Genomic DNA, 25733 nt, shown 5'->3' on the forward strand with positions numbered 1-25733 from the left:
TTTTTACGAATACAGACTAACACGGCTGTTACTCTGAAACCTTAATTTACATAAGAACCTTTGGTGAGGGACCTTGTCAAAGGCTTTCTGGAAATCTAAGTACACTATGTCCACTGGATCCCCCTTGTCCATGTGTTTGTTGACCCCCCTCAAAGAACTCTAATAGATTAGTAAGACATGATCTCCCTTTACAGAAGCCATGTTGACTTTTGCGCAACAATTTATGTTCTTCTATGTGTCTGACAATTTTATTCTTTACTGTGGTTTCAACTAATTTGCCCAGTACTGATGTTAGACTTACCGGTCTGTAATTGCCAGGATCACCTCTAGAGCCCTTCTTAAATATTGGCATTACATTAGCTATCTTCCAGTCATTGGGTACAGTAGCTAATTTAAAGGACAGGTTACAAACGATAGTTAGTAGTTCCGCAATTTCACATTTGAGTTCTTTCAGAACTCTTGGGTGAATGCTGTCTGGTCCCAGTGACTTGTTACTGTTAAGTTTCTCAATTAATTCCAAAACCTCCTCTGGTGACACTTCAATCTGTGACAATTCCTCAGATTTGTAACCTACAAAAGACGGCTCAGGTTTGGGAATCTCCCTAACATCCACAGCCCGTGAAGACTGAAGCAAAGAATTCATTTAGTTTCTCTGCGATGACTTTATCGTCTTTTCAATTGTCCAGGGGCTCCACTGGTTGTTTAGCAGGCTTCGTGCTTCTAATGTACTTAAACGTTTTGTTATTATCTTTTGAGCTTTTGGCTAGCTGTTCTTCAAACTCCTTTTTGGCTTTTCTTACTACATTTTTACATTTAATTTGGCAGTGTTTATGCTCCTTTCTATTTACCTCACTAGGAATTGACTTCCACTTTTTAAAAGATGCCTTTGTATCTCTCACTGCCTCTTTTACATGGTTCTTAAGCCACGGTGGCTCTTTTTTAGTTTTTACTGTGTTTTTTAACTTGGGGTATACATTTAAGTTGAGCCTCTATTATGGTGTCTTTGAAAAGTGTCCATGCAGCTTGCAGGGGTTTCACTCTAGTCACTGTACCTTTTAATTTCTGTTTAAGTAACCTCCTCATTTTTGCACAGTTCCCCTTTCTGAAATTAAATGCCACAATGCTGGGCTGTTGAGGTGTTCTTCCCACCACAGGAATGTTAAATGTTATTATATTATGGTCACTATTTCCAAGTGGTCCTGTTATAGTTACCTCTTGGACCAGATCCTACTCTCCACTCAGGACTAGATCAAGAGTTGCCTCTCCCCTTGTGGGTTCCTGTACCAGCTGCTCCAAGAAGCAGTCATTTAAAGTATCGAGAAATTTTGTCTCTGTATTTCGTCCTGAGGTGACATGTACCCAGTCCATATGGGGATAATTGAAATCCCCCACTATTATTGAGTTCTTTATGTTGATAGCCTCTCTAATCTCCCTTAGCATTTCATTGTCACTATCACTGTCCTGGTCAGGTGGTCGATAATAGATCCCTACTGTTATATTCTTATTAGAGCCTGGAATTACAATCCATAGAAATTCTATGGAACACGTGGATTCGTTTAAGATTTTTATTTCATTTGATTCTACATTTTCTTTCACATATAGTGCCACTCCCTGCCCCCCCCCCCCCACATTTCAGTTTGCAGCTCCCAAACCCTCTGTGCCCCTGCTCTGTGGCCATCATCCATGTTCCAGTTCACCTCCCCCCGCCCCCCAGCTCCCTGGCTTGCTGCCATGTGGCCATCATCCACATTCTAGTACACATCCAGTCACATGTGGCTGCCTGCAGCGAATCCAGCCAAGCCAGGCCCCTGTGGGAGGCTGGTACTGCTCCCTTTCAGAGTGCAATGCTTCCAGTGAGTATTTACAGCGACACAGCCTCTGCAAACAGCCTTTGCAAACAAGGAAACAAGTTATAAGTCACCTAGCCTACAGAATGTGCACGTCCTTGGATTAGCACAGAGAGGCAAAAGTTAAGTCATAGTCCATCCTGGCCAAGCCAGAGCCATGTGTCAGCCAAGCTGTAATGGATTCGATCCCAGCACAGGTGCCAACTTTCAGCTTTCCCTGGGGGTGCTCCACCCCAAGGTCCCACCCCCAATCCACCCCATCTCCCAAGGCCCCACCCTCTCTCCACCTCTTCTCACCCCCACTCTGCCCCCTCCCCGAAGCTCCACCCCCACCACACCTCCAGCCCCGGAGCACCCACGTGGAGTCAGTGCCTATGCATCCATGCTCTCCTTTCTGTCCACCCAGGGGAGAACTTCTTAGTGCCTCCAAAGAGTAGCTCTTATCCCAGCCCCCTTTTCCTCTTTGTTCTCCAATTTAGTTCACGTCCTTCGCCTGCCAGGGTTCAGTCACTGGGACGTCCTATTGTCTCTCTGGACCTGCTGTTATTCTGGGTCGGTTTCAACTAGTTAATTAATGACCCTATTTATTCCAACCAGACCACAAGGTGTCACCCAGACTTGTGTCTTCTACAGTGTCCCAGGAGCAGTGTTAACACTTCTGCACCCCACCCCAAGTGGTAACACAAAGTCCAGAGAGAAACTGAGGCACACATAGGTATCATAAAAATATTACAAAAAAATCCCATTTTATCACATCTCTTTCCCTTTCAAAATCAAACTGAGCATTCTCAGAAAAGAGCAAACCAGTTTTCGGAAAGGGTGTGGATGCACAGACCAGATCTTCACTCTACGAAATATAATAGAACAATGCTTACTGGGTAATACGGCGTACAACAAAAGACATGCCAAGAGGCATTAGATCGACAAGGGTACAGCTTACTCAGGAAGAACAGGCAGGGAAAAAAGGGAGGAGGTGTTGCCTTATACATTAAAAATGGACACACTTGGACTGAGGTTGAGACAGAAATAGGAGACAGACTTGTTGAGAGGCTCTGGGTAAGGATAAAAGGGGTAAAAAAACAAGGATGGTGTCATGGTTGGGGTCCACTACAGACCACCTAACCGGGAAGAAGGGGCAGATGAGGCTTTTTTTAAACAACTAAATCCCCTAGGGAAGCGAGTCTAAGGGGAAAAACAACCGAAGACAGTTGGTGGTTTTTCAAAGAGACACTCCCTCAGACAGAGACAAACACCTACAGAATCTCTATCAAGCATTCTTAAAACTATAATATCCACCTGGTGAAGTGAAGAAACAGATTGACAGAGCCAGAAAGGTACCCAGAAGTCACCTACTACGAGACAGGCCCAACAAAGAAAATAACAGAACGCCACTAGCCATCACCTTCAGCCCCCAACTAAAACCTCTCCAATGCATCATCAAGGATCTACAACCTATCCTGAAGGACGACCCATCACTCTCACAGACCTTGGGAGACAGGCCAGTCCTCACTTACAGACAACCTCCCAACCTGAAGCAAATACTCACCAGCAGCTACACACCACACAACAAAAACACTAGCCCAGGAACCAAACCCTGCAACAAACCCCAGTGCCAACTCTGTTTGCATATCTATTCAAGGGACACCATCATAGGACCTAATCACATCAGCCACGCCATCAGGAGCTCGTTCACCTGCATATCTACCAATGTGATATATGCCATCATGTGCCAGCAATGCCCCTATGCCATGTACATTGGCCAAACTACGCAAAAGAATAAATGGACACAAATCTGACATCAGGAATTATAACATTCAAAAACCAGTAGGAGAACACTTCAATCTCCCTGGTCACTCAATAACAGACTTAAAAGTCGCAATTCTTCAACAAAAAAACTTCAAAAACAGACTCCAAAGTGAAACTGCAGACCTGGAATTAATTTGCAAACTGGACATCATCAAATTAGTCCTGAATAAAGACTGGGAGTGGATGGGTCATTACAAAAATTAATTTCTCCTTACTAATTTCCCCCTACTGTTACTCATACCTTCTTATCAACTGTTTGAAATGGGCCACCCTCATTACCACTACAAAAGTGATTTTTCCTCCCTTGGTATTCAACTGTTAATTGAGTTGTCTCATTAGACTGACTGCCCCCCCCCACTTGGCAAGGCAACTCCCATCTTTTCATGTACTATGTATATATACCTGCTCCTGTACTTTCCACTCCATGCATCTGATGAAGTGAGTTCTAGCCCACGAAAGCTTATGCCCAAATAAATTTGTTAGTCTCTAAGGTGCCACAAGGACTCCTTGTTGTTTTTGTTCTGTGTAAATATGCATATAATTAATGCATATGAAGTTATGAGAATTGTGTTGTATGGTTGTAACTAAAATATGCTGTGGGTTTGGGAAGTGACCAAATGCTAGCTCTCCAGAGACAATGCCAACGAAAAGTAACCAACACTCAGGTAGGTGTCAAACCACCATCAACAGCCATTGTCCATCAAGGGAGCTACAATTCAGTGACTCACCTGCATAAGGCCATACAAGGGGAAGTGCTCAACCTTGCCTGGGGACTCAGCAATGCCCTCCAGACATGCCTGGACTTGTGTTCTCCAAGCACATGGACTAAAGGTGTAAACCAGAACACAGGGGGCCAATGCTTCACCTTTCTCCTGCCCCCACCTATGCTGCAAGCAACAAAGACACTCAGAAGACTGAAGATTCCAACAGAGGAGACAGGCCCAGATTTAAGGGACAAACCTGTATATTAAGGACTGCAATATCCAGTAGGGTGAGAAAAACTGCTTAATCTAGATGTTGCCCAGTCTAATAGGGTTGAGAGTTTAGACTGCATGCTTTTAATTTATTTTCTTTTGGTAACTAACTCTGACATTTTGCCTATCACTTATAACCACTTAAAATCTATCATTTTTAGTCAATAAATTTGTTTTACTATTTATCTTTGCCAGTGAGTTTGCGTGAAGTGTTTGGTAAATTTGCTCAGGTTTTACAAAGGCGAGTGTATATCCACTTTCCATTGATGAAGTGGTGAACCAATTAATAAATTTGTACTGCTCATCTTGAGCAGTACAAGACAGTATATTCCTGAGGTATAAGGATGGGAGCTGGGGGAATTTGGCTGGTGCCTTTCTCTGAGTGATTCATGACCGGCTCTGGGAGCATTCATGCAATCTAGCTGGCTGAGGGGCTCCACCTGCTGTTGTGCTGAGTAATCACAGCGCCTGGAGGGGTTTGCTGCTTGTCACTAGCAAAGCATTGTGAAAGACAGCCCAGGCTGGAGAGTTAAGGGGGCACAGAGGTCCCACAGTCCCAGGCTGCACTCCAGGGATCCTGTCACAGGTACTAACTAACTAACTAATTATATTTTTATACTTCATTTGCCAGAGTTTATGCTCCTTTCTATTTTCCTCGCTAGGATTTAACTTCCACTTTTTAAAGGATTCCTTTTTGCCTGTATCTGCTTCTTTTACTTTGTTGTTTAGCCACCATGGCACTTTTTTGGTTCTCTTACTGTATTTTTTAATTTGGTGCATACATTTAAGTTGAGTCTCTCTTATGATGTCTTTAAAAAGTCTCCATGCAGCTTGCAGGGATTTCACTTTTGGCACTGTACCTTTTAATTTCTGTTTAACTAACTTCCATATCTGGACGTACTGCCCACAGACTGATCCACCACTCAGCCCACATTATGTGGATTTTCTTAGGTGCTCAATATACTAATCACATTTTAGGATCAGAGGGACATATTTCATATAATGTTCTAACCTGATCAGGTCTTACAAAGATTCCAGGGTAGTGACACCAGCTCCGTTACCCCACCTGTGGGAGTACTCACCTGTCAGGGTGTCAGCCTTTTGTTCCACTGCACATGCCAAAACCTTTTCCTATAGGTCTTAGGCCACGGTAGGCAATAGGCAGACCGCGGGCCAAATCCAGCCTGCCAGACGCTTTTGAACAGACCACAAAATCTTTCACCTGGACAAAAATAATTGATTATTTCTGCCTTCAGTGTTAGCTCAAACCTAAGCAATAAGGCTCTTTTGAACTGTTTGTAGCTCCCAGTGTCAGTTCTGTTCAGTTGGCTATAGGTGTCAATGGCTTTGGGACCCAGTAAAGGAGTGAGGCAACACATCCCCACTACTGCCCCACAGGTCCCCCCGTGCCACCCCACATCCCCACTACTGCCCCACAGGTCCCCCCCTGCTACCCCACATCCCCACTACTGCCCCACAGGTCCCCCTGCCGCCCCACATCCCCACTGCTGCACTACAGCTCTCTCCTCCCGCCTTACACCCCCACTACTGCCCCACAGGTCCCCCCCTGCAACCCCACATCCCCACTACTGCCCCACAGGTCCCCCCCTGCCACCCCACATCCCCACTACTGCCCCACAGGTCCCCCTGCCGCCCCACATCCCCACTGCTGCGCTACAGCTCTCTCCTCCCGCCTTACATCCCCACTACTGCCCCACAGGTCCCCCTGCCGCCCCACATCCCCACTGCTGTGCTACAGCTCTCTCCTCCCGCCTTACATCCCCACTACTGCCCCACAGGTCCCCCCGTGCCACCCCACATCCCCACTACTGCCCCACAGGTCCCCCTGCCGCCCCACATCCCCACTGCTGCACTACAGCTCTCGCTCCCATCTTACATCCCCACTACTGCCCCACAGGTCCCCCCCTGCCACCCCACATCCCCACTACTGCCCCACAGGTCCCCCTGTCGCCCCACATCCCCACTGCTGCGCTACAGCTCTCTCCTCCCGCCTTACACCCCCACTACTGCCCCATACTTCCCCCTCTCACCTCACCTCTTCCAACGCCACAGGTCCCACTTCAGACTCTCACTCCCCCTTCCCCTCTCTCTTCACCTGCAGGTACTGCCATCCTCCCGGGTGCTGCCACAGCCAGATGCCACTGTGCTTACACTGCATCCGGTGGAAGGGGTCAGACCTGGCTCAGTGATTGGCTCGGTGGCGCCGCCTGAGGCCTCTGCACAGGGGCATCTGACTTACACCCTGCTGGGGGGAGGTGGAGACGGCACCTTTGTGGTGGACAGCGTGACGGGGGAGATCTACGCGGCACGGGAGCTGGACTATGAGTTGGGGGCACAGCACACGCTGCACGTCAGCGCCGAGGACACACAGCGCGGCTACCCTGCCAGCCGGCTGGTGTTGGTGCAGATCCATGTGCAGGACTGTAATGACCAGGCGCCTGCCTTCCCCGAGGACCCCATCACTATTGTGGTGCCCGAGAACACCCAGATCGGTGCCTCCATCTTCACCTTCCAGGCCCCAGATGGAGACGGTGCTGGCCCCAACAGCCAGGTGTGCTACAGGCTGCTGCACCAGGAGCCCCCCGGCTCCCACTTCCAGCTGGATGCCCACTCTGGGCTGCTGAGCCTCCAGCAGGGGCTGGACCGCGAGGCTGCCCCCTCCTTTCTGCTGGTGGTGGAGGCCACAGACCAGGCCCGCAACGTCAGCCAGCGCCGCTCCGCTGCCGTCACTGCCCGCGTCTTTGTGACAGACGAGAACGACAACACGCCCGTCTTCCTCTCACCAGCCACCGTTAGCGTCATGGAGGACCAGCCCACTGGCTTCATGGTGCTGCATGTGGTGGCGCGGGATGGGGACCTGGGCGAAAATGGGCGGGTGAGCTACACGCTGCAGGCAGGCAACGCCGAGGGCCGATTCCACCTCAACCCCAGCACAGGTAAGGGACCTGTGGGGCTGCAGGGAGATGCTGGGGCTGTGGGGGAGAGGAGGGCAAGGGACATGGGAGACACAAGAAGTGAAGGGGAAGAGGTGGCGGATATGGGGGGTGGGAGGGGATATGGGAAATACAAGGGGGGAAGGAAAAGGGGTGATGGATGTGGGGGAGGGGACACGGGAGACACAGGGGGTGAAGGCGAAGAGGTGATGGATGTGGGGGAGGGGACACGGGAGACACAGGGGGTGAAGGCGAAGAGGTGATGGATGTGGGGGAGGGGACATGGGAGACACAAGGGGCGAAGGGGAAGTGGTGATGGCTGTGGGGGAGGGGACATGGGAGACACAAGGGGCGAAGGGGAAGAGGTGACAGATGTGGGGGATGGGAAGACAGGTAGACACAATGGATAAGGAGCATTGGGGAGGCATGGGGACCGAGTGGGAGGATGGGGGCAGTGGTGACAGTAGATTCCTGACCCAGCCCGGAGTGGGTAAGAGATTCCCACCGGGCCCAGGCGGGAGGAGGTGCCCGGCCACAGCATGAGGGACAGAAGCAGGCAGATGCCAGCATGTGCAGGGAGAGCTGGGCGCAGCTCCGCAGCCCAAGGTGTGGGGTTTGTAGTGCTGCGGGGCACCAAGTGTGGAGCCTGACCTCAGTGACCCTGGCTCAGCCCAGCTCCCTGTGACTCCTCTGTCCCAGGCTCAGTCTGTCCTGGTGTCTCCCCAGGTGCCCTCTCCATTGTGCGGACTCTGAACCGGGAGGAGATATCCCAGCACAACCTGACAGTGGTGGCCATGGACCATGGCTTCCCACGCCGCTCGTCCACGCAGCTGCTGACAGTGCTGGTGCTGGACGTTAATGATGAGGCACCTGCCTTCGAGAGGGCTGAGTATGAGGCCAGTGTCATGGAGAATTTGCCAGCAGGCAGCCCCGTGCTGCAGCTGCTGGCCACAGACCGCGACCTGGGTGAGAGCCTTGGGGCTGGAACAGGTGGCCCTGGGGGAGGGAGGTTGGCTGGGTCAAAGCTGCGCCAAAGGCATTGGCCCAGGGGCTGAAGAGTACGTGATCACCACAGGCCTTCCCCTGCTCCTCATCTGCCAAGGCAGTATCCAGGGAGCCCCAGGGTTGGGCGCCTTACCTGCGGGAGATGAGAGAGCCAGTCCCTGAGCATTGAGGGGCATCGGAGATTGGAGCCCTGTCACACTAGACCCACACCGATCCATGTCACAATCGCCTTCGTCCCCACAGTGTGGCCTGGGCCTGAGGGACTGTCACCAGGCAGCCGTCCCTCCCCACCCTCTCCTCCACCTGACCCCCAGCCTGCCCAGGTCCCCTTAGCCTGGCCACAGCTGTCTCCTTTCCTCAGCCTTCCTGACATCTCCACTTCTGCCCCTTCCCTCCTGCCTCTAGGGGTCTTTCCCCACCCAGCCCCCACACTGCTCCCTTGTGGGGAAAGGGAAGGGAGCATGGCCTGGGGCGGGTGGGAGGAGGCACAGTGGGTGCAGAGGCCTGGGGCGGGCAAGTGGAAAGAGGGCCTGGTCCTGGGACCATTGCAGCAGCTGTCTGCACTTACCCCTTCAGACCAGAGGTTTCTCTTTTGCAGGGGCCAATGGGCATGTGTCATATGGGGGCCTCTCTGGGGGTCCCTTCTCCATCCACCCACAGACTGGGCTTGTCACCACCATGCGCTCCCTGGACCGGGAGAGGCGGGAGCAGCACATGCTAACAGGTATGGCCAGACCTGGGGGTTGGGCGTGGGGGGGAAGGTGCTGTATGGGAAGTGGAGAGTGGCAGTGAGGGTAGCAGGGACTAAGGGGAGGAGATGGGAGGGGGTCCAGCTGTGCTCCCAGCTGGCATGGACATCAGCATGTTTGCTGGAGGAAGGAGGCGTATTGTGTGGGGCAAAGAAAGGGAGTGGGGAATGTTCAGGTTTTGATGTAAGAGTGTTGGGTGGGTGAGGCAGGAAGGGAGGGGGACAGGAGAGTGGAGGGACCCAGATTGGGCACAGGGTGCGGGCTGGGGTAGACGGGCCATGGTGGAGCTGCTCCTTGCAGGCGGTGGGTGTGGTCCCTATGGGTGGCACCTAGGGTCTCCAGGACCCCCTCCCTCTCTTCCCACAGTCTATGCCCAGGATGGTGGCCTGCCCCCCAACCTGGCCAAAGTGACAGTGCGGATCTTGGTGGGAGATGAAAACGACCATGCCCCGCGCTTCGAGAGCGAGTCCTGCTCCTTGGAAGTGCCCGAGAACCAGAGCCGCGTGGCGCTCTACACTCTGCGGGCCACAGACTTGGATGCGGGCGAGAATGGGCGTCTGGAGTACCATGTGATGGGTGAGGGCCACCGGGCACATGGCTCACGCTGTACTGGTGCTCCCCCTTCTGACCCCAGGTCCCACATGGGGGTCCTTCGCTGAGACCATTGGCATGAGCAGCAATCCCCCATCTGCCATGTGTGCTGCAGCCCCTGCGGCATGGGGTACAATCCACACTGGCTTGGTTCTGTGCCAGGCAAGGCATGGCTCTTGACTGCTGCCCCTCCGAGGACCTCAGTAGAGTGTGCCTCCAGGGTTGTGAACACTGGCTGCAGTTGCTCCTCCTGGGGCCTCCCCAGTCCTCTCCTATCTGTTCCTGCTGAATCTGTATCGGGGGGGCGGGCTGAGGTTTGCACACAGCTCTGTGGTGAGGTCTCTGCAGCACCAGCCATCTGGGCCAGGTCAAAGCCCTCAAGCTGTGGCTGGTTCTGCTGCCTCGTTCTTGGGGCTCTTGGGGGCCAGTTGAGTGCTGTTCGATGGCAGGAGGAGTGGTTGTGGGGCATGCTGGGATGGGGCTACACTGTGCATGCTGTTTGGGTTTGCCGCTTCTACTCTGCACTGGGGAAGTGTTTGCCACTGAGGTGGTGCCAGTTGTGGGCCATTTTCTGTGCAATTCAGAGGGGAGAGACCCCATCCTGTTTGCACCATGGCTCCCTGCCTGCAGGGGTCTGTCTGCAGAACTACAGGGGCCATATCAGGGAAGGTCCATCATTCCCATCCCCCTCCCACTGGGCAGTATCAGGAAATGTCACTTGCTCCCACTCCCCCTCTGAGCCATATCGGGAGGGTTCCTTGCTCCCATTACCTCCCCCCCCACCCCGGCCCCCAGGCCATATCAGGGAGGTTCTCTCATTCCCATCTCTTCTCTCCCAGATGGAGACCCTGCCCAGGATTTCAGCCTGGACTCTGCTTCCGGTGTGTTCTCCACCTCGCGCAGCCTGGACCGAGAGCTGGTGGCCTCTTACCGTCTGACTGTGGTGGCACGAGACCACGGCACACCCCAGCGCAGTGCCACCATGTCTCTGAATGTGCGGGTGCTGGACCTCAATGACAATGCACCGCACTTTGCGCAGGCAGCCTACACTGTGGAGGTGCCTGAGGACCTGGCTGTCGGGGCACTGGTCCTGCAGCTGGTGGCACTGGACCCGGATGAGGGCACCAACGGGCAGGTCTCCTACTACCTGGGCAATGAGTCGCTGGGCATGTTCCAGGTGGAACCACAGAGCGGGCTCATCACCAGTGCCCAGGCCTTGGATCGTGAGCGCCGCCCGATTTACAGCTTCCTGGCCAAAGCCGTGGACTCGGCACCCTGGGAGCCCAAGAGTGCAGTCGTGCGTGTCACAGTCGTCGTGCAGGACGTCAACGACCATGCACCTGCCTTCCTGTACAGCCCACTCTCCGTCAATCTCTCCCGCCACACGCCACCTAAGCAGGTGGTGGCCACTATGCGGGCTGAGGACAAAGACGCAGGTGCCAACGCCTCCATTCTGTACCGGTTTGCCACACACAACCCCAGCTTCTCCATCAATTCCTACACTGGTGCCATCCAGTTGCTGCAGCCCCTAGGCTCTCTCAGCCAGCGCCAGCGCACCCTTTTCATCCTGGCCACCGACTTGGGCCAACCAGCCCTCTCCTCCACTGGCGTGGTGGTGATCTACCTGCAGGAAGAGAGCTACCAGGGCGTGCGCTTCCCCCGCAGCACCAGAGACGTAGCCATACCTGAGAATGCCGCCACAGGTAGTGCCACCAGCCAGACAGGGCACAGGGTGAACAGTGCGGGGCTGGGCAGGAAACGGCCAGGATCTAGGGATAGGCACTGTGTGCCAGGGGTAACAGGGAACGGCTGGGAGCTGGGGATGGGAACTGGGTGACAGGGGTAACAGAGAACGACCGGGAGCCAGGGATGGGAGCTGGGTGCCAGGGGTAGCAGGGAACGGCCGGGAGCCGGGGAGGGAACTGGGTGCCAGGGGTAACAGGGAAGGGCCGGGCTTTGGGGATGGGAACTGGGCGCCAGGGGTAACAGAGAACAATCGGGAGCCGGGGATGGGAGCTGCGTGCCAAGGGTAGCAGGGAACGGCCGGGAGCTGGGGATGGGAACTGAGAGCCAGGGGTAACAGGGAACAGCTGGGAGCTGGGGATGGGAACTGGGTGCCAAGGGAACTGGGGAACAGTGGGGCACCAGGGACACTGGGGAGCAGCAGAATCCTGGAGTGGGGCAGTGGAAATAACTGGGAACAGCAGGGTGCTGGGACAGGGAGACTGGGGAAAACAGAGAACAGTGGGGCACTAGGGGTATTGCATGGGGTGCCATGGATTCCCAGGGTCAGTGCTACACCCCTAGCTTTGGAACCATCTCTAGGAGGAATGTGCCAGACCTCCAAGGGGTCTCACTCTTCCTGCAGGATCTGCCACACGGCCTCAACACTGCTTCACACTGGAGCTCTGAGACTTCAGCACTCCTCTTCACACTGTGAGCTCTGTGCAGTGAGTCCAAGTGAGACAGACTCCGGGTAGAGTATGTGCACTCTGCAGGGATCAGTGCACCTCACCCAGCATTTGCCATGACACACACACAGCGTTGTCAAAACAGTCAGGTTCATTAGTCAGTGGCGCACAGCACCAGAAGCCCTGACGTTAGCCCATAGAACTGAAGGGGAAAGCACAGGCCATCCTGGTCATCCCAGAGCCCAGCCATGCTGGAGTGAGTCCCATTGTTCAAGTTTTGTGCGTCTCTCCATCTGACTTCACGTTTAGACTCCAGGTGAGAGCCCCAACTCCTTCCAGAAGGCAATTCTCCTCCCCGCCAGCTCACACCTTCCTGTCCTTTGTTCTTGAGTCCAGGAATGTTACTCAGCTTCCCTGTTGGGAGGTGGGGAAATCCATCTCCCTCTGGGTCATTGTTTTCTAGTTGTCCATGTCTTGGTGACTGGGTTTTCCATTGTCTTAACTCTTCCACTGATATGGGGGTCAAGGCCCAGACCGTCAGCTGACGCCCACACCTACGTCTGTTAGCCTGCCCTGGAAGCATTCCTTTTCCACCCCACTGGGTAACAATGCAGCATACAGGATAAACTGAGGCACACATAGAATTCATAAAAATATTACCAAAAATTGCCACTGCCACATCCCTTCCCCATTCGAGCCTGCCCTGCTCTTTGCCTTCTGCCTGCACTGGGGAAGTTCAGGTTCCCGGTTTCATGGCAAGGTATCAGCTATACCATTTTCACTCCGATTAACATGAATCACTTCCATATCGTAATCTTGGAGGGTCAAACTCCAGCTTAGAAGTCTGGCATTAAACCCTTTCATTTCATGCAGCACGTCAGAGTGGAGTGGTCAGTGAGCCTTTCCCAAAAGGACAGCACATAGTCCTCCACCAGTTGCCCTTTGAGGGAGGCCTTCCCCTCCCACGCATCCCTCATCATGTCCAGCGGTCCCCTCACTCTTCTCCCACACAGCAATTCAAAAAGGGAGATCCCTGTAGATTTCTGGGGCACTTCCCTATAAGCAAACAGCAAACACTTATCCGAGTCCTGCTGATGCTGGTCCATAAAAGTCCTCAACACTATCTTCAGGATCCTATTAAACTTCGCCACCAGTCTGTTGGACTGAGGGTGATGAGAAGAGGCCCAGGTGTGCTGGACCCCCAGTTTCTCCCACAAGCCCCAGAGTAGGGCTGACATGACATTGGACCCCTGGTCTGTAAAGACCTCCCGGGTGAACCCAACTCTGCTGAAGATAGTCAGCAGCATGTCTGCCTCAGTGGAGGACAGAGCCACTGCCCCTGGGTGGCGGGTAGCGCAATCAACCACCATCAGAATGTATTTCTTCCCTGCCCGGGTTGCCTTGCTAAGGGTCCCCACTATCGCCACCTTCTGAAAAGGTTCCCTTATGATGGGCAATGATCTCAGCACTGCTTTATACTTCACCCCATCCTCTGGCAGGGGTCACAGGACCTGCAGTACTATTTGACTGTGTCAAAGACTCCGGGCCAGTAGCCTTTGCTGGGTGTGCTATGTCATAGAATCATAGAATATCAGGGTTGGAAGGGACCCCAGAAGGTCATCTAGTCCAACCCCCTGCTCGAAGCAGGACCAATTCCCAGTTAAATCATCCCAGCCAGGGCTTTGTCAAGCCTGACCTTAAAAACCTCTAAGGAAGGAGATTCTACCACCTCCCTAGGTAACGCATTCCAGTGTTTCACCACCCTCTTAGTGAAAAAGTTTTTCCTAATATCCAATCTAAACCTCCCCCATTGCAACTTGAGACCATTACTCCTCGTTCTGTCATCTGCTACCATTGAGAACAGTCTAGAGCCATCCTCTTTGGAACCCCCTTTCAGGTAGTTGAAAGCAGCTATCAAATCCCCCCTCATTCTTCTCTTCCGCAGACTAAACAATCCCAGCTCCCTCAGCCTCTCTTCATAAGTCATGTGCTCTAGACCCCTAATCATTTTTGTTGCCCTTCGCTGGACTCTCTCCAATTTATCCACATCCTTCTTGTAGTGTGGGGCCCAAAACTGGACACAGTACTCCAGATGAGGCCTCACCAGTGTCGAATAGAGGGGAACGATCACGTCCCTCGATCTGCTCACTATGCCCCTACTTATACATCCCAAAATGCCATTGGCCTTCTTGGCAACAAGGGCACACTGTTGACTCATATCCAGCTTCTCGTCCACTGTCACCCCTAGGTCCTTTTCTGCAGAACTGCTGCCTAGCCATTCGGTCCCTAGTCTGTAGCGGTGCATTGGATTCTTCCATCCTAAGTGCAGGACCCTGCACTTATCCTTATTGAACCTCATCAGATTTCTTTTGGCCCAATCCTCCAATTTGTCTAGGTCCTTCTGTATCCTATCCCTCCCCTCCAGCATATCTACCACTCCTCCCAGTTTAGTATCATCCGCAAATTTGCTGAGAGTGCAATCCACACCATCCTCCAGATCATTTATGAAGATATTGAACAAAACCGGCCCCAGGACCGACCCCTGGGGCACACCACTTGACACCGGCTGCCAACTAGACATGGAGCCATTGATCACTACCCGTTGAGCCCGACAATCTAGCCAGCTTTCTACCCACCTTATAGTGCATTCATCCAGCCCATACTTCCTTAACTTGCTGACAAGAATACTGTGGGAGACCGTGTCAAAAGCTTTGCTAAAGTCAAGAAACAATACATCCACTGCTTTCCCTTCATCCACAGAACCAGTAATCTCATCATAAAAGGCGATTAGATTAGTCAGGCATGACCTTCCCTTGGTGAACCCATGCTGACTGTTCCTGATCACTTTCCTCTCATGTAAGTGCTTCAGGATTGATTCTTTGAGGACCTGCTCCATGATTTCCTGCTCCTGATGTCCTGAGAGGATATCATGGGCCAGGTACAATAGTTTGCAGTGGTACCTCTGGGGAATCAACAGCTGCCTCCTGATCCCCGCAAGGTTCAATTTTCCCAGTGGGAACTGATTCCTGGTACAGGAATCTTTTCTCCCACCGGAATCTGTCCCTGCTGTACTCCTTAAGGGATTTTACAGTACTGTGGTCAGCTGTGGCCCTCAGCTTCTCCAAGGAGGGAATCCTTCTGCAGTTCAGTCTGAAATTCAACTCCTGGGGTAGTGAGTGTGACCTGTCCCTCTTTGCTGGTAGGGGCTGGAGTCACAGCAACCTTTGGCTGTGCCTCGGTTTCTAGTCTAACCTCCTTGACAGTGATGACCCTAGATGACCCTTGTAGTCCCTTCTAATCCCATGGTTCTATGTTAATAGAATCATAGACTATCAGGGTTGGAAGGGACCTCAGGAGGTCATCTAGTCCAACCCCCTGCTCAAAGCAGGACCAATCCCCAACTAAATCATCCCAGCCAGGGCTTTGTCAAGCCTGACCTTAAAAACCTCTAAGGAAGGAGATTCCACCACCTCCCTAGGTAACCCATTCCAGTGCTTCACCACTATCCTAGTGAAAAAGTTTTTCCTAATAATCAACCTAAATCTCCCCCACTGCAACTTGAGACCATTACTCCTTGTTCTGTCATCTGGTACCACTGAGAACAGTCTAGATCCATCCTCTCTGGAATCCCCTTTCAGGTAGTTGAAAGCAGCTATCAAATCCCCCTTCATTCTTCTCTTCCGCAGACTAAACAATCCCAGTTCCCTCAGCCTCTCCTCATAAGTCATGTATTCCAGTCCCCTAATCATTTTTGTTGCCCTCCGCTGGACGTTTTCCAATTTTTCCACAACCCTCTTGTAGTGTGGGGCCCAAAACTGGACACAGTACTCCAGATGAGGCCTCACCAATGTCGAATAGAGGGGAACGATCACGTCCCTCGATCTGCTGGCAATGCCCCTTCTTATACATCCCAAAATGCCATTGGCCTTCTTGGCAACAAGGGCACACTGTTGACTCATATCCAGCTTCTCGTCCACTGTACCCCCTAGGTCCTTTTCTGCAGAACTGTTGCCTAGCCATTTGGTCCCTAGTCTGTAGCGCTGTATGGGATTCTTCCTTCCTAAGTGCAGGACTCTGCACTTGTCCTTGTTGAACCTCATCAGATTTCTTTTGGCCCAATCCTCTAATTTGTGTAGGTCCCTCTGTATCCTATCCCTACCCTCAAGCGTATCTACCTCTCCCCCCAGTTTAGTTCCCCACCTCAGGACAAAGTCTCAGGCTCAGCCCCATCCCAGGTAGCATATTCCATCAAGGTGGAGGCTGATTAGCCCCATGCTTGGTAGTCCAGGACCCTGGGTCAGGGTAGTGCTCTCTGGCTCTGGAAAGAACCAGGGTGCTCTTTGCACCATCCGGCCATCATCCAGATCATTTGCCATCAGCACCTTCACTGGTAAATGATCCTAAGCCCCAGCCTCTTTGTGCCCTTCCTTGGCACCCCTATTTCAGGGATATCTTCACTACAGCACCTCACTGTATCTAAACACCCCTCCTCATCGCCAGCTAGTCAATGGGCACAAACTGATCCAGGGCCACCACATCGGGCCATGCCAGAGTCACCTCAGCACCTGTGTCCTGGTACCCCTGGGCCCTCCTCCCATCCACCTCTCTGGGGATGATATGGTGATGGCTGCCCGGTGCACACCCTGTGAGTTGGATACACTGGGTCGTGTGGGTTGACAGCAGAGGCCTGAACATTGCACCCCCCGAGCCACAGGTACACTGTCAGCCCCGGCAACCTGAGGATCTGGCCTTCCTTCCAGCTAGGCTTGCCCCAAGTTAACCCTTCGTTTGGCTACTGTTTCATTAACCCTTGGCAGTTTTGCCCACCTATGCCCTGTTTTCCAACAAACATTACATTTCAGGGCCTGAGCTCACATGGAGAGGGCTACCACATCAGCTGTTACCCTGGTTTGGATTTGCTCATGTCCCACTTCTGGAGCACCCCTGTGTAACCACCGGGTCCCAGATCTGGGCCAATCCCTTTGGGTTTCTTTTCATACCTGGGCCTTCTGTCGACAAATTCATCTGCCAACCAGCCTGCAAGGTGGGGAGTCCCGGCGGTGCTTACCTGGGGCAGCTCCCAGGAAGCATCTGGCAGGTCCCTTTGGCTCCTAGGGGCAGGGGAGCGTAGCTGGGGGGGAGCAGAAGGAGCGGCCGCTCCCCCCACTGATCACATCAAAAGTGGCGCTTTAAGCGCTGACTCCAAGGGTGCTCCGGGGCTGGAGCACCCATGGGGAAAATTTGATGGGTGCAGAGCACCCACCAGCAGCTCCCTGCCCCACACCCAGCCCCAGCTCACCACACCTCCACTCCGCTTCCTCCCCTGAACGCGCCGCCCCGCTCTGCTTCTCCGCCCCAACCCCCGCTTCCTGCCAATCAGCTGTTCGCACTGGAAGCCGGTGGGGGGGGGAGTTGAGAAGCAAGCGGCGGCTTCGCGCTCAGGCATAGGGAAATGGAGGCGGAGCAGAGGTGAGCTGGGGCGGGGGGGCGCGGAGAGGGCCGCCCACACCACAGCAGGTAACCCCGGGGTGGGGGGGGCGCACAGGGGAACCACTCCCCACCCCAGCTCACCTCCGCCACCCTCGGCCTGAGCGCAAAGCCACCGCCTGCTTCTGAGCCCTCCCAGGCTTCCCGTGCGAACTGCTGATTTGCAGGAAGCCGGGGAGGGCGGGGCAGAGAAGCAGAGCGGGGTGGCGCATTCAGGGGAGGAGGTGGAGGCGGAGCAGAGGTGAGCTGGGGCTGGGAGCAGGGCGGGGAGCTGCCAGTGGGTGCTCTGCACCCACCAAATTTTCCCCGTGGGTGCTCCAGCCCTGGAACACCCACGGAGTTGGCACCTAAGGCGCCGCTTTTGGCTGGTTGTTAAATTTAGAAGCCCTTTTTAGAGTCGGCTGTCCCGTGAGGGCTCTAAAAGGGCTTCTAAATTTAACAAGTGGTTCTAGCGAACCAGTACGAATCGGTGCGAACAAGTGGTTCTACGAACCGGAGTGGACGGGCTCCAGCTCACCACTGACCTTATCCCATTAGTGGAGAGATTCTCCCAGCAGGGTGGTGGCAACCATATATGTCGTACCCTGAGTCTTTTACACCCAAAACCTTTTCCTGTGAGCCTCAGGTGTCAACTGAACTTAAGCGTCTCTCACCTGGAGTCTTAAGAGTCTCTCACCTGGAGTCTGACGAAGGAGGTCAGATGGAGAGACACACACAACTTGAACAAAGGGGTTCACTACAGCTTGGCTGGGCGCTGGGCTGACCAGGATAGTCTGTGCTTTAACCTTCATTTCTCTGGGCTTATCTAAGGGCTTCCTGTGCTGTGTGCCACTGACTAATAAATCCAACTGCTGTGACAATGCTGTTTGAGTGTCAATGCAAGTGCTTGGTGAGGTGCATTAATCCCTGCAGAGTGGATAAGTCTCCACCAGGAGTCTGTCTCAGTGAGACTTGCTAAACAGAGCTTACGGTGTGAAATAGGAGTGCTGCAGCCCCAGAGGTCCAGTCTAAGGAGGTTGCGAGGCTGCATGGCTAACCCTGAAGGAAGAGTGAGACCCCTGGGGAGGGTGGTCTGGCACACTAACAGGCATCAGTACTGAGGAACTGCAGGGTGCTAGGGGCACATGGGGCAAGAGGAAACAGCAGGGTTCTAGAAGTGGAGCACGGGCTTCTGGGATGGGGACATGGGGTAACTGGGAACAAGGAGGACTGGGTGCAGGGTCACAGGGCTCTGGGGTAGCTGGAAAGAGTGAGATGCTGGGGACAGGGCATGGGGCACTGGGGTACTTGGGGAAGGGACACAGGACACCAGGATAACTGGGAACAGCGGGGGACTGGGGACAGGGACATAGGTTATCACACTAGCCTTGGACTTGGGAGACCTGGTTTCAGTTCCCTGCTTGGTTATAGGATTCCCATGTGATCTTAGGCAAGTCCCATGAACCAGGCCACAGCGACATTCTGCAGCACAGTCTCTAGGCCTCCATTCCTATCTGTGCAGGGAGGGTAATAGGATCCTAGGGGCAGATTTGGGTTGTTGGAGCACAGATGTCCCAGGCAGTTCAGTGGAGCTCTAGGGACATAACTGGGGCAACAGTAGGGTCAGAGGGGGGTTTGTGACGGGTTACCCCCACTCTGGGGTGCCACTTGATGTACTGGGGTCCCACTGAACCTGCCTGTTCCACCAGCCTGGACTCCCTCACCCTGTCCTGCAGTGCCAGGCAGCCGCGTAGCTGGGTGGAGGGAACAGGGGGAGCGATCGAAAAAAAAGACATCACCCGCTCCAGGGGCGGACCCTCACTCGCTCCAGGTGTCTTCGGCGGCACTGAAGGTCCCGCCGCCAAGGTGCTGCCGAAGACCCGGAGCGCCGCCGGGTGAGTAAAAGTGCTGCAGTGGGTGGCGCCTTTTTTTTGGATCGCTCCCCCTGTTCCCTCAACGGGAGAAAATTTAAAAGGCCCCAAGACATTGACAAGGCGCCACTTGTGCTCAGTGGCAGAGCGGCCGCTGCCCCGCTCCCCCGCTAGCTACGCCACTGGTGCCAGGCCCTCAAGCCTTCTCTAGCACACACAGAGGTAGGGCCACACCCAGCTGCAAAAAGACACAGACACTGAGATCAGCTCTGCATGGGAAGACTCAGCTCGGGGATTGCCCAGCAGTCAAGTGCACGCCCCCTCTGGAGTGTAAACCCAAAATTGTATTGTCTTGCGCTGCTCATGGAAATTCGCTCCCTCCCTCAATGTGGAGGAAGATATGCACAGCTCCCCTCCCTCCCCCAGTTATGAATTGTACAGATTGGGTTTTAGAAAACAAAACAAGTTTATTAACTAGAAAGGATAGATTTTAAGTGATTATAAGGGATAGCAAACCGATCAAAGTAGATTACTGAGCAAATAAAGCAAACACACAAACTAAGCTTAATACACTGAAGAAACTGGCTACAAGTAGTAATTTCTCACTCTAAATTTTGTTTTAAGCAGGTTGCAGAGGTTCTTGCAAACAAACTTCTTTTGCTTGCAGCTTAGAATTCCAGATATTCCTTTCACAGGCCAGACACCTTCTAGCCTGGGTCCAGTTCTTCCCCAGTTCAGTTTTAGGTGTTTTAGCAATCATCTTGGGTGGGGATTCAGTGAAGAATAGACCCTGATTAACTCACTCCCCAGCCTGAAATAGGATTTACGTGTGGCTGGAATCCTTTGTTTCCCAGTTTGATCCCCACCCCCTACTAGTGGAAAAATATCAGCAGTCCAAGATGGAGTCCAGTACCAGGTGACATGATCACATGACCCTGCAGTGTCAAAGCAGCATCCCAGGAAGGTGGGAGATTAGCATCTTCAAAGACCTGTTGTTCTCCCTAATGGTTTATAGACTAACCCGCCAGACTGATTGCATTTTGTCTGGTGGGTGTTCCCAAGGTGCAAACACTTTCGCAATTGATTCATAGTCAATATTCCTAACTTCAGATACAGACATGATACATGCATACAAATAGGATAATCACATTCAGTAAATCATAACCTTTCTAATGATATCTCACATGTCCCATCTTGCATGAAACACATCTTAGTTATCCCATATTCATATCATAACAGTATCTCTATGAAGACTATGGGGCGTAGTGTCACAGGGTTAGTAGGGTTAAAGTGGGTTCCAAGGAGGCAGTGCCGAGGGCATCAGTTGGGTGCATGGCGGGGGGGTCATTGGGGCTCCAGGGGTGGCTCAGACATACAGACTGATCACAGTGAGCCAAGGACGTAACCCAGGCTTCCAGCCCCTCACCTTGCCCACTATCCTCTGCTCCCCTGCCCCCAGAGGCAGGGATAGAACCCAGTCGTCCTGGCTCCCAGGCACCCCCACACATACACTCTAACCCACTCAATCTCTCTCCAAATGACAATGGCAGTCCCCAGGGTTGTCTCGAGGATTTGCCAGCGTCCCCCAGGAGCCATGTGGTTTTGTTCATACACGCACACACCCACGTTCTCTCCCGACCCTTTTCATCCCTTCCCCTCTTTCTGGGGGTGTCACTGTGACACTTATGCTGTCTTCACTCTCCTCCAAGGCACCGTGGTGGTGAGCATCCAGGCCATGCACGCAGGGGGCTCCTCGGGACACATCACCTACAGCATCGTGAGTGGCAATGAAAAGAATGCTTTCCGCATCCAGCCCAGCTCAGGTACGGGGAGAAGGAGGGAACACAGGAGTGGTACTGCACCCTTATGGAGAAGCGTAAATGGAGTGATCTGCAGGGCTCCCCAAGGCCCTGTCTTTGTGTAGGCCTGCCTGCTTGCCTGCACATCTGCCTGGCCCACTCCAGCTGGAAGCCCCTAGGCCAGGAGACGAGGCCTTCTGTGCAGCAGCTGACTTCATCCCACACAGCATTCGTGCTAATTCTTTATCAGACACAATCCCAACGTAGCCCAATGAAATAGATTCAAACAGGCTAGCGGAGAGATCTTAAAAGTAATGGTAAGCAGGGACTCCTCATCCAGAGAGATGTTTGTAGTGGGGTTCTGCAAGTATCTGTTCACAGCCCAGTGCTATTCAATATCTTCATCATTCCTCCATTTCTGGAAGAAAATACAAAGTAACTGCTGAGAGAATAGGCAGGCAACACAAAAATTGGTGGAGTGGTAAATAATGGTGGGGACAGGTCAGTGCTACAGAGCGACTTGGATCACTAGTAAGGTGAGCTTATTTGCACAACATGTTATTTAATGCAGCCAATACTTGGTCATCCTTCTAGGCATAAAGGATGCAAAGCAGTGATGGTGAGCATATCTATGTGAATCGTGGCAAGCTGGAGTGTACACCTATCCTGCACTAGCCTGCTGCGCACTAAGTGTCCATGTGGACTCTGCTGCTGCGCACTAAATGTTCTCTTGTGCTCTTTGATTTACCCTGCTGTGAAACGGGAGTAGAACAAAGTGCATTAGGGAATGGGTAGGGTGGAGCAGGCTAGTGCGGGGTAGATTCAGAAAAGGAGTACTTGTGGCACCTTAGAGACTAACAAATTTATTTGAGCATAAGCTTTTGTGAGCTACAGCTCACTTCATCGGATGCCTGCAGTGGAAAATACTGTAGGGAGATTTTATATACACAGAGAACATGAAACAATGGGTGTTACCATACACACTGTAATGAGAGTGATCAGGTAAGGTGAGCTATTACCAGCAGGAGAGAAAAAAAACCTTTTGTAATGATAATCAAGGTGGGCCATTTCCAGCAGTTGACAAGAACATGTGAGGAACAGCAGGGAGGGAAAATAAACATGGGGAAATAGTTTTAATTTGTGTAATGACCCATCCGCTCCCAGTCTTTATTCAAGCCGAATTTAATAGTGTCCAGTTTGCAAATTAATTCCAATTCAGCAGTCTCTCGTTAGAGTCTGTTTTTGAAGTTTTTTTATTGTAATATTGCAACTTTTAGGTCTGTAACTGAGTGACCAGAGAGATTGAAGTGTTCTCCGACTGGTTTTTGAATGTTATAATTCTTGACGTCTGACTTGTGTCCATTTATTCTTTTATGTAGAGACTGTCCGGTTTCGCCAATGTATAGGGCAGAGGGGCATTGCTGGCACATGATGGCATATATCACATTGGTAGATGTGGAGGTGAATGAGCCTTTGATAGTGTGGCTAATGTGATTAGGCCCTATGATGGTGTCCCCTGAATAGATATGTGAACACAGTTGGCAACGGGCTTTGTTGTGTTTTTGTTGTGTGGTGTGTAGTTGCTGGTGAGTATTTGCTTCAGGCTGGGGGCCTGTCTGTAGGCAAGGACTGGCCTGTCTCCCAAGATCTGTGAGAGTGATGGGTCGTCCTTCAGGATAGGTTGTAGATCCTTGATGGTGCGTTGGAGAGGTTTTAGTTGGGGGCTGAAGGTGATGGCTAGTGGCGTTCTGTTACTTTCTTCGTTGGGCCTGTCCTGTAGTAGGTGACTTCTGGGTACTTTTCTGGCTCTGTCAATCTGTTTCCTCACTTCACCAGGTGGGTGTTGTAGTTGTAAGAATGCTTGATAGAGATCTAGTAGGTGTTTGTCTTTGTCTGAGGGTTTGGAGCAAATGCGGTTGTATCGTAGAGCTTGGCTGTAGACAGTGGATCGTGTGGTGTGGTCTGGATGAAAGCTGGAGGCATTTAAGTAAGTATAGCGGTCAGTAGGTTTCCGGTATAGGATGGTGTTTATGTGACGATCACTGATTAGCACTGTAGTGTCCAGGAAGTGGATCACTTGTGTGGACTGGTCCAGGCTGAGGTTGATGGTGGGATGGAAATTGTTGAAATCATGGTGGAGTTCCTCAAGGGCTTCTTTTCTATGGGTCCAGATGATGAAGATGTCATCAATGTAGCGCAAGTAGAGTAGGGGCATTAGGGGACGAGAGCTGAGGAAGCGTTGTTCTAAGTCAGCCATAAAAATGTTGGCATACTGTGGGGCCATACAGGTACGCATAGCAGTGCCACTGATTTGAAGGTATACATTGTCCCCAAATGTGAAATAGTTATGGGTGAGGACAAAATCACAAAGTTCAGCCACTAGGTTAGCTGTGACATTATCGGGGATACTGTTCCTGATTTAGTGTTTATTTAGACAAGCCCAGTGAAAAGTCCTGATGGAATCCAGCCGAACATGAGCTCCCAGACTGGTGCTCTAGCTGAGAGGGCAGACACAACCCAGGGGGTCTGGATAAACAGGGTAGTATCCAGAAGTAGCAAGGAGGTGATATTACCCCTATACGGGATCAGTGAGACCATCACTGGACACTGAAGAACTGCACTACCTCCAGGACTGCACCCCAATCCAAACTGGGATTGTTTAGTCTGCGGAAGAGAAGAATGAGGGGGGATTTGATAGCTGCTTTCAACTACCTGAAAGGGGGTTCCAAAGAGGATGGATCTAAACTGGTCTCAGTGATAGCTGATGACAGAACAAGGAGTAATGGTCTCAAGTTGCAGTGGGGGAGGTTTAGGTTGGATATTAGGAAAAACTTTTTCACTAGGAGGGTGGCGAAGCACTGGAATGTGTTACCTAGGGAGGTGGTGGAATCTCCTTCCTTAGATATTTTTAAGGTCAGGCTTGATAAAGCCCTGGCTGGGATGACTTAGTTGGGGATCAGTCCTGCTTTGAGAAGGGGGTTGGACTAGATGACCTTCTGGGGTCCCTTCCAACCCTGATATTCTGTGATTCTATGATTCTGTGATTCTATGAGGCCTCACCAATGTCGAAGAGAGGGGAACGATCACGTCCCTCGATCTGCTGGCAATGCCCCTACTTATACATCCCAAAATGCCATTGGCCTTCTTGGCAACAAGGGCACACTGTTGACTCATATCCAGCTTCTCGTCCACTGTAACCCCTAGGTCCTTTTCTGCAGAACTGCTGCCTAGCCATTTGGTCCCTAGTCTGTTGCTTTGCATGGGATTCTTCCGTCCTAAGTGCAGGACTCTGCACTTGTCCTTGTTGAACCGCATCAGATTTCTTTTGGCCCAATCCTCCAATTTGTCTAGCTCCCTCTGTATCCAATCCCTACCCTCCAGCATATCTACCTCTCCTCCCAGTTTAGTGTCCTCTGCAAACTTGCTCAGGGTGCAATCCACACCATCCTCCAGATCATTAATGAAGATATTGAACAAAACCTACCCCAGGACCGACCCTTGGGGCACTCCACTTGATACCGGCTGCCAACTAGACATGGAGCCATTGATCACTACCCGTTCAGCCCGACAATCTAGCCAGCTTTCTATCCACCTTATTGTCCATTCATCCAGCCCATACTTCTTTAACTTACTGGCAAGAATACTGTGGGACACCATGTCAAAAGCTTTGCTAAAGTCAAGGAACAACACATCCACTGCTTTCCCCTCCTCCACAGAGCCAGTTATCTCATCATAGAAGGCAATTAGATTAGTCAGGCATGACTTGCCCTTGGTGAATCCATGCTGACTGTTCCTGATCACTTTCCTCTCCTCTTAAGTGCTTCAGAATTGATTCCTTGAGGACCTGCTCCATGATTTTTCCGGGGACTGAGGTGAGGCTGACTGGCCTGTAGTTCCCAGGATCCTCCTTCTTCCCTTTTTTAAAGATAGGCACTACATTAGCTTTTTTCCAGTCGTCCAGGACCTCCCCCGATCGCCAGGAGTTTTCAAAGATAATGGCCAATGGCTCTGCAATCACATCCGCCAACTCCTTTAGCACTCTCGGATGCAGCGCATCCGGCCCAATGGACTTGTGCTCATCCAGCTTGTCTAAATAGTCCCAAACCACTTCTTTCTTCACAGAGGGCTGGTCACCTCCTCCCCATGCTGTGCTGCCCAGTGCAGCAGTCTGGGAGCTAACCTTGTTCGTGAAGACAGAGGCAAAAAAAGCATTGAGTACATTAGCTTTTTCCACATCCTCTGTCACTAGGTTGCCTCCCT

At 52.2% G+C, this 25733-nt stretch overlaps 1 protein-coding gene across 1 annotated transcript in view; it reads left to right on the forward strand.

The window, feature by feature from the left end:
- The window catches only part of DCHS1 (dachsous cadherin-related 1), a 118696-nt gene that overhangs the window by 61297 nt on the left and 31666 nt on the right, over positions 1 to 25733 (forward strand). The window contains exons 10-15 of the mRNA XM_074953790.1: positions 6750 to 7584; positions 8308 to 8547; positions 9185 to 9310; positions 9702 to 9911; positions 10766 to 11629; positions 21384 to 21497. Coding sequence (XP_074809891.1) covers positions 6750 to 7584; positions 8308 to 8547; positions 9185 to 9310; positions 9702 to 9911; positions 10766 to 11629; positions 21384 to 21497 — 2389 coding nt within the window. The remainder of the gene's footprint in view (positions 1 to 6749; positions 7585 to 8307; positions 8548 to 9184; positions 9311 to 9701; positions 9912 to 10765; positions 11630 to 21383; positions 21498 to 25733) is intronic.

The sequence above is a fragment of the Natator depressus genome, chromosome 1, assembly GCF_965152275.1.
Source record: "Natator depressus isolate rNatDep1 chromosome 1, rNatDep2.hap1, whole genome shotgun sequence".
Taxonomy (NCBI): domain Eukaryota; kingdom Metazoa; phylum Chordata; order Testudines; family Cheloniidae; genus Natator; species Natator depressus.